The sequence below is a fragment of the Hibiscus syriacus genome, unplaced genomic scaffold (assembly GCF_006381635.1).
Source record: "Hibiscus syriacus cultivar Baekdansim isolate YM2019G1 unplaced genomic scaffold, ASM638163v2 tig00116962_pilon, whole genome shotgun sequence".
NCBI lineage: Eukaryota > Viridiplantae > Streptophyta > Magnoliopsida > Malvales > Malvaceae > Hibiscus > Hibiscus syriacus.
Genome location: NW_024063488.1, coordinates 4491119 through 4500440, shown reverse-complemented (window position 1 = coordinate 4500440; position 9322 = coordinate 4491119). Strand labels below are relative to the sequence as shown.

General features: G+C 32.9%; 1 protein-coding gene across 2 annotated transcripts; it reads right to left on the bottom strand.

Moving 5' to 3' along the window:
* Positions 1-3990: 3990 nt before the first annotated feature.
* LOC120190498 (protein indeterminate-domain 7-like) lies at positions 3991-6743 on the bottom strand. Of its 2 annotated transcripts, XM_039193577.1 has the most exons (4): positions 6092-6743; positions 5562-5958; positions 4368-5201; positions 3991-4301 (listed from the first exon to the last, which is right to left on the bottom strand). In XM_039193577.1, the coding sequence occupies exons 1-4, from the start codon at positions 6303-6305 to the stop codon at positions 4160-4162; spliced, it is 1587 nt and encodes a 528-aa protein (XP_039049508.1). In that variant the 5' UTR covers positions 6306-6743; the 3' UTR covers positions 3991-4159. The 2 variants fall into 2 exon arrangements, with proteins under 2 accessions (XP_039049508.1, XP_039049507.1); XM_039193576.1 differs by having other exon boundaries at positions 3991-5201; positions 6092-6740.
* Between the last annotated feature and the right edge of the window lie 2579 nt (positions 6744-9322).

The window sequence follows — 9322 nt, the reverse complement described above, 5'->3', positions numbered from 1 at the left end:
CATTTCCTGCTATAATATCATTATTGTCCCAATAGGGGATTCTATGCGTGCAAATGACAAAACGTGACAGTCTTTTAGACTAATGGATGTTAGAAAAACCAATATATATAATAGTAAAAACGTCCCACTCCAACATGTATTATTAGTCTTTAATTTACTTTACACTATAGTCTGGATATCACTACCCTAAGCAACATAAATAGAGCCGCATAAAGAGTGAGAAGCGCTTTCGGCCTTCTTAAAATTTTTAGTTTATTGACACTTTAGATCATTTTCAATTTAAATTTAAGGTAAACTACACCCTTTTTTTTTTTCAAACTTTTGAGACTAAACATTTAAAGAATTTCTATTATTTTAAATTTAAATAAACATTTTTTTCACAATATTTAATCTTAATTTGATAAATTATCCATACCCAAACTACTATTTCCATATTGATACTCAATGTATAAAGAAAGGGAATATTAAGTACAATATAATTTTAGAAGGATGAACATGCCTGCCTTACACTGCAACACCTGAGATCAAGGACAAAAGTGGGGAATTTAGATTTTAGGTTAGTTTGTGTTTATTTAATTTTTTTTATTTTATTTTATGCTAAACCAGAATGAAATGAGCCATTACCACTATCAAAGTTAGCTTGTACATCTGTTTTATTTGGGATACATCGTCTCCCACACGCCCCTCTATTTTTTTAAAAAAAAAATTATTATTGTAAAGGTTCTCATCGCTGTTCTTATGATAGGCTAATCATGCCTTACTTTGATAACAATTCCATTCGATTACTCAATACTAGCGTCTAGCCATCCTCTATTGCGAAAGTTATTCAAGGACAAAAAACAAAGGCAAAAAGAAAAGGTTTTTCTTGGAATAACAAATAATGGCACAACCATGATTTCCCTTTCTTTACTATTATTAAACTTCTGGGTCATTATTATGGAACCTTTAGAGTCTTTTTGCTATAAAGTCATAGTGGAGAGACCATTTGAGGTTTTTTTTTTCTTCATAAAGACCATTTGAGTTTCAAATTTATAAATCAAAGAGCTAGTATATATCACTTTATTATTTGCACTCTAAGTTCATTAATAAATCAAATGAGACAATGTATCATGAAATGATAAAACCATAGGTTACCGAAATTATATTTTTATAGAAACCATCTCATGGATGGCTATTCTGGATCGTCTAAGAATATTTGGGAGCAGGTTCGTAGGAAATAAAACAGGGTTCATTGGCAGAAAATCACTTGGTTTCCCCTTCACATACCAAAACACAGCCTCATCTCATGGATGATTATTCTGGATCGTCTCCCCACCAAAGAAAGGCTGCTCAGGTTCGGCTTAATCACTAATGACCTGTGCATCTTCTGCTCTTAAGGTAGTGAGACTATAAACCATCTTTTTGCTGAATGCAAAATTTCTTCTTCAATCTGGAATTCCATTCTTCTGCTTTTAGGCATCAGTAAACCTCCATTCTCTTGGTCCAATCTTATGGTTTGGGCGACAGCGACATGAAATTCTTAAACTGTCGTGGTGTGCATTCATTTACACCATTTGAGAAGAAAGGAATCGTAGGACTTTCAGAGGCATTAGCAGATCAGAGGATGATATAGTTCAATCTATTAAGCAAACTATAGGTCTTTATCTAAGCAATAGATCTATCAATAGATTAGATAACACTAATTTATTTCTTTGTAATCAATGGGGTATAGCTTGATTTTGGTGTATAGGTTCCCCTTATTTTGTTCCTTTCATTGGATTGTTTTGTAGTAGGTTTCTGCTTTCTTGGATAATAAAACTTACCTATCTAAAAAAAAAATCCTTTTTTATTTTATATTGGTGAGGCCAAACCCTATAGGCAGAAAGGGGTCTTTTCCTCGAGATTGAATCCACCATTTGCACCCACACCAAGTGTCAGACAGAATCTTCCCCCCCCCCTAAAAAACCCTATATATATATATATATATATATATATATAATTAAGTAGCTAACTTGCCCAACTTTCACACTTATTTATCCGATCTTTAATTTCTATATCGAGAATCCAATGCGTTAATTAAACTGATATTATTTCTAACAAAAAATAAATTATCACTGTTATCAATATGCTCCATCTGAGAGTTGGACGGGTAGTTTAATCCTATATATACCAATAGAAAATTTATTTATCAAAATCGATACATGCATATATGAAAGAATGTTAATTGGTATTCATATTATTATTATTATTTATTAAGTTAGAGGTGATTAACAAAGTAACATAAGTTATAATTGCCCCCAATTATTTGATAATGAGTGCTCAATTATTTTTACAATCGTTGGTGTTCGAACTCGTAACCTCTAAGAACAACAATTTATTTAACCATTGCGGTAAGTTGATTCGTGTTGATATTCGTATTATTAGAATTGAGCAAATCAAATAGATATAATATATTATATATTTTTAACGATAATCAAAAGTGAGATCCAAGGAGTATTGGGGGATCACCACGGGTATGGATACGGCTAGTGGGAGCGTCGTGAGTTCACTTGTAGTGGAAAGTTTTGCTTTCACGTAAATATTAAAAATGCTAAATAAAAATATCCTAGTAAAATGTCAAATATATATATATATATAATATCATTAGTGAATCCATAAATTTAAGAATACGGGTCCAAAATTTTAATTTTCTTTTCTTAAAAATAATGTGTATGCAAAAATTGTAATTTTTTTTCCTTAACACATTAAGCTAAATTTAACTATTTTTCCAAAATAATAGAGATATACTTTGCCCCTAAGTGCATCCGCCACTGATATATATATATATATATATATATATATATATATATATATATATATATATATATTACAATAAATAACATGTGTTTGATTTTAAATTTAGATAAATATATATATATATAGTACAATTATAATTAAGTTTCGTATTATCATTTATAAAAATAATTAAATAAATAGCTAAAAGTTATATTAGAGATTTGAATTTATGACGATTTTTTTTATTTATTACCATTATATCTATGATTGTTTATTTTCTTAATGTTTACAAATATATTTTTAATATAATTTTTTATATCTTAAAATTTTAATTTATCAAAAAAGGTTGATTCAAGTGGTAAGTAGCTTAATACCACTTAAGTAGGTCTCGAGTTCGAGTTATTGTGTATGCAGAAAATTCCTACGGAGAGACTCACCCACCACAACCAGGTGTGTGACCCGGATCGGTTCGAATTAGTCAAGAATAAGCCTTGAGAAACATAAAGACAACAAAAATTAATTCAAAAACTATTTAAGAATATATATATATATATATATATATATATATATATCGTTATAAATAAATATTATTTACACACATACAAATATGACTCAAAAGATAATATATATCTATCTCCTTATTGTACATCAAATATATTTTTATAGTGTCAATCTAAATTTCAAATTTATATTTAGTAATAGGTCTTTTAATATTCTTCCCAAACCATTGTCAAGTAAAAGAGAAAACCCATGATTACATGTTGAAAATCATAATTGGCGTGGAGAAAATAATATACACAGGTTCTAGTTTGTCTTAAATTTAATCATGACAAATAAGATATAAACCCAACCTTTCTAATTATTAGAAATTTATTCTAAGATTTATTGTGCATGAACCCTAATCATAACTAGCCACCAATAATTCTATTAAGTTCTTGATTGTATTGTTTAATTAACACTAAGCCTATCATCGATAAAAATAAGAATTTAATAATAATAATAATAATTTATAAACTACATTTACATTAATTTCTTAGTTACACGTAAGGTACTTAAGAATTGAAAAAACACCTAATATATATGATTAAATTAGAAGACTAAACCCACTAATTCAATGTCTTATTTGTCATGAAGTTGCTTTTCTTTTCAATGGAAGATGGTTTCATATACTAAACATCAGTCACCCAATATTAACAATGTATAGGTATTTGTGTTATTTAAACAAAAAGGCCAAAATTTGTAACATTGGGCTACATTAAATATGAATATAAAGAACTGATATTATATATCAGTACCTTTAGAGGTCATTCCCTTTAGAAAGATTGCAGTAAATAGATTATAAAATTTAAGAAATGTTTGGAAGGAAGTTCAAATGAAAAAGAAGAAGAAAAAGTTACTATATTACCTAAAGCTGCCATGTTTTTTTAGACTGGTTTCGTTGTTCATGCGAAGTGTTGTTGATGCAGTAATTACTAGGACCACTGATGTTGAGAATATCGGCATGAGAGAGAGGTCTAAGACCCAAGAAATCTCTCGTCAAGCCTTCACTCTGCTGAGTGGTAGCGTTTGTCGTCATCGGTGTAGTTGTTTTCGAGAATGATTCGTCGATGGAACTCCCATCGATCTTCTTTGTGTTCAAGATGCCACCACCAAACGCAATGTCATCAAAGGAATTAGTGGCGTCAAATCCAGTGGCAGAAGACAAAGAATTAATCATGTCTTGGAGAAGGGAAAGAGTAGCACCTGAGTCAGCTTGATGATGATGATGGTCATCTCCGCCTGCCATGGCAGCAGCAGGTTTACAGTTCCCGAAAGGAGAAAAGCCATGGATAAATCCACCAGTACTACTATCCACCACATCCAGTTCTTGTTCACGTGAAGGCAAGTCGAATCCAAAACCAGCTGTTGTTGTGTTGTTGTTAGTGCCAGCAGAATCAGCAGACACGTGAGTTGGTTGGTGGGGTCTCCTCAATGAGCCAGCAACAGTAGCCGGTACTGTTGATGGCCCAATTTTACCGCTCATGATCGAACCCATATGAGCTGCTTTCTGAAGCAATGCAGTGGCTGACATGTGAGCAGAAGGCACTGTCGTCTCATGGTATGGAGGAGGGAGAGTAGGGACAAGACTAGGGTTAGGGCTGGGGTTCCCATAAAGTGTTAAATCTTGATGATCTAATCTAGGGGAGAATATTGACGGTGATGAGGAGGAAAGGTCAACATGATGCTGTGGGCCAGGACCAGCCCCGAGCATTGCTTGGCTAGCCAGCCATGGAGGAATCTCTGCCCTCAGAGGAGTGAAACTTTGCTGCTCTTTCTTAAGCGAAAATGACTGGATGTGGGACGAGGCTTGGCCTGATTGATGAGCAGAAAGAAGTGGATTGATTGCCCTTGCACTTTCCACTGCTAAAGCATCGCAGAAGGCTCTATGTGTGATGAAACTATCCCTCCTGGAGAAAAAAAGTTCAAAAAATAAACACAACAAAACAAAAACTAAATCAGTGATCATAGAGTGCTATGACAAAGGCAGAAATACTTTTTCTCTCCCTCTTTTCTACATCCCATTCAGTTTATTTTTTTTCTTTCACTGTGAGAGTATAGGACAAACTGTCCACTCTAGCTAGTGCAGAAAATACAATTTCCATGTTTATTCTCTATATATCTCTCTAGGGTGTGAAAACTAGGAACTGCTAAATGTATATATTGCTATTACTTTTTTGTTTCAAAGTTATACTCGAGTGCACGCCATAATAAATGAAGATTTGATGATTGTGTTCATGGGGGTAGAAGAAGGTAGTTATTTATTATACCTTGAGAAGAGGGTTCCACAATCACATCTATATTCCCTAGTGCCACAAGTCTTTGAGTGAGCTTTCCAATCCGATTGAACTGCATATTTCTTCGAACACTTTTCGCATTTCCACTTCTTCTCGCCGTGTTTCCTCGAGAAGTGCTTCTTGATTCCGGTCAAGTCTCCGAGCGCTCTCGACGGTTCATGGTGCACACAGTTTACTTCTGGACATACGTATACCTTCTTCCTCACCTCTTTGCTTGTTCTTTGCTTTAATTTCCATGGCAGATTATGCCCTCTTCTATGAAGCTGAAGGTTCTGGTCTCTTTGAAAGCCTTTGTTGCAGATCTCACACACGAATCTATTCGTTGCCATGAGGGTTTTAGGAGACAAGGCTATCACTTCTGCATCTGGGTCTGATTAAAAAAAAATCAAAACCCACCGAGAAAATGCGTAAACAAAAGTTTAAAAAGTTGAAAAATTATAAGGAAACAAACAAAACAAGTATAGTTAAAAAAAGGAATGTTAGGTTTGAAGCAAAAACCAAACCTGGGTTGCCTGGTAGGTTTCTCTTTCTCTTAACTGGCTGAGCTTGAGGTTGTTGAATGGTGAAGTTTCGTTGGGGATAACTGGAACCAGCTTCCATTCTACTGCCTGAGGAAACACTGGCTTCACCAGATGCAGAAGCCGAAGTCAAATTCGACATGTTCTCTTCCAAAACTTGTGTCTGTTGCTGTTGTTGGTGGAACAATAAGCCTTTCATCTTCTTCTATCCAGTGAACAAATGAACTAAACCACCAAAATTTGTATGATGCGCCATGGATCTTGGTTTTACATACAAAAAGAGTAGGGTACAAACAGAAATTCCAAAGATAAAAAACCAAAACTAGGTGATAAAAGAGAAAGGAATCGATACTTGAATAGCTAGGCTTAACATATCAATGAATATATACGAGAATCATCATATTGGATTCAGCACAGGAGACAATGTTTTTGTTTTTTTAGAAATACTCTCAGAAGAAACAAATAGAGTAAGTAATATTATAACTCATGCATATATATAGAGCTTAAGCGGATCCTCCATCTCTATCCACTGTTAAGCTTCATATTTTTTTGAATATAAATTAATCTAATAATAACCACACAAATTTTGAGACCGATCAGCTCATGAAACTCAGACGAAGAGAGAGAGAGATGTGGATGAGAAGAGTTCCCTCTTCAATCTTAAAGCTGTCCGAAAACAAGAACCCAAAACTACAAGCCAAAGGGGTGGGGAACCCTCTGATGTTGCGTTTTCTGTCTTTTTCCTCTTTTCCCTTCACACTCGCTTGAATAATTAATTATATATTCAATGCATGGTATATAAATTTACAGACTATAATCATTAATAAATTGATAAATAAATATAATTATCATATATTTTTCTTACTAAGAAGCAAAAGAAGAGACTAAATCAAGTAGAGAGAAAAAAATATATTGACATCACGATCATGGGGTAGTAAACCTTTTTCACATTTACAGTGAACTGATCGAACCATAAATATATGTAAGAGGTATGGCTAAAAGTAAAAGCTTATTGCCTTCTTACCTTTCATTTCTATTATATATATATATATATATTGAGAAAGACTTAGGTGCAATCTCTGACATTTTTTTGCATGCTACAACAATTTCTTATTTAGTAATAATAACCCCATAGGTGTTGAGGGTTACATATTATAAAAGTGTGGACCAAACTCTTCATTCCTAACTTAACTAGATTCTTAGGATTGAGACTTCAATTTTCTGAATGGAACTAATTAGGTGAAGTTTTTTCTCTAATGAAAATATTTTTTTTATTTTATTATTTACCATGATAAAAAAAAAACATCTACAGTAATAGTATATATTTGTTTTTCTATAAATGCATACAAATAAACAAAATAAGTTATTGAAAACCCAAATATTCTATTAAAAATAAATATTATTCAAACCAATGTTTTTCAAAAACCAATCTATGTATACGAATGAAGGAAAAACGTGGTTTTGGTTGTTCGTGCCTTCAATGATATTTCATATTTATACAATAATTAATTTAAAGCTTATTGGTGCTAATGTTTGATATTAGCTTAAATCAAGATAGTTTGTTTAAGTGTATTGGTCACTTATTTTGATTTGATTTATCAACAAACCAAGGACATTTTCCAGCCTAAAAGTAAAGTAAATTATTATGTTAATTGACTATTTAATATTTCATACGTTTCATTAAAATTATTTTCATTGATTTCGATCATAAAATTTAATAAAAAAAAGTAATTTTGTTAGGATAGAAGAAATGTTACGTTGATTTATTTTTCTAAAAAAACACTTTTTGCTAATAAGATTATAAGAATACTAACCCCTTGAATCATATGAACCGAGTGGATCGGGTACGAGTTGGATACTCTTAAATTTTTTAACTCTATAAATAGAAAAAAGAGGAACTCCACACTAAATGGTAGATGGCAGTGGCATATGCAGAAATTTAAGAATAAGGGTTTAAAATTTTAATTTTTTTCTTAAAAATAATAGGTATGTAAAATTTGTATTTTTTTCCTTAACACATTAAGTTAAATTTAACCATTTTTTCAAAATAATAGGATACGCTTAACCTTTATGGGGGCTTAGTGCATCCGCCACTTATAGATGGAGAAGGGTTTTCATAAATTTATTGGTATATTCTCGGTTCTTAATCCAAACTTTGGGGTATTTTTATCAGTCTCCAATGTGCGTGGAATATGGGAAAGAGGAGAATCATAGTCGAGTCCGATAGCTTACATGCTATTTCTCTACTTCGTGATAGAAAGAATAAAGGTGGTACGGTTGCTATATTGACTCATATTTACGCTGTTCTTGATCAGCAATGGGAGGTTCCTTTTCAACACACCCTTCCACCAGGTAATTGTGTAGCTGACTGCTTGGCTAGTAGTTTTGTAACTGATGCTCTGGATGTTCATTTGCTGCATTATCCCTCCAGACATAGTTAAAGAAGCTCTACGTAAGGATAATAGCTCTTCAAGGTGATGATTGTTTACTGTGCATTTTAGTATGCTTGATTTTCTTGTAAGCTTGCATTGTTTCTTGATCGTACTCTTATTATAGGATTAAGAGGGTTTTAAGGAGGCTCATGATAATAATCCCTTTTCAAACAAAATGACTGCGAATGACCATCGCACATGTTGTAAAGAATCCACAAGGCAAATCACCACCTTACACGTGGAAGATAAGTTTAATCATCTTCCGCTTCGATCAACGGTTGCGATATAAGGTCTATGTGGACAGGTGGATGATAAAATGCAGGACTGAGAAATTCCGAGGGAAATAAACAAATACTAATTAATTATTGTGACCGCACTTTCAAGGTGTGTTTTTCATGCATACCCGTGAAAGGGACAAACGGAGGACTCAGTTTGACCCACTAGTACACGTGGGCGATGATAATTGGAAGAAATTGACAGACCCGTACAGAGTGCGTGACTTAAAGACTTTCCCTCCCTCACTCTGAGTTCGTTGTCAAGCAGTAAAATTCCTTTCCCACCCTGTCTTACATAATTTAGCTCCCTTTTAATAATAAAATAAAATATAAATATTATCAATCGGGTCCCACTTTGACACTGACAATCTACGATTGGCAGTGCCACTTACCTTGGTGCCAAAATCACCCTACAAGAATACAATTTTTTTTCATTTCAACCACATGATAAATAAATATTTTTAATTAAATTCTTAATCTCAAAACATTAGAAAATTAAACCATATGGT

Excerpts from the sequence above, each read along its gene's own strand:
- LOC120190498 (XM_039193576.1), bottom strand. The coding sequence starts at position 6,305 with ATGAAAGGCTTATTGTTCCACCAACAACAGCAACAGACACAAGTTTTG. Across the intron at positions 5,959-6,091 it reads AAACCTACCAGGCAACCCAG|ACCCAGATGCAGAAGTGATA; the intron begins GTTTGGTTTTTG and ends TTTTTTAATCAG. Across the intron at positions 5,202-5,561 it reads TGTGGAACCCTCTTCTCAAG|GAGGGATAGTTTCATCACAC; the intron begins GTATAATAAATA and ends TTTTTTCTCCAG.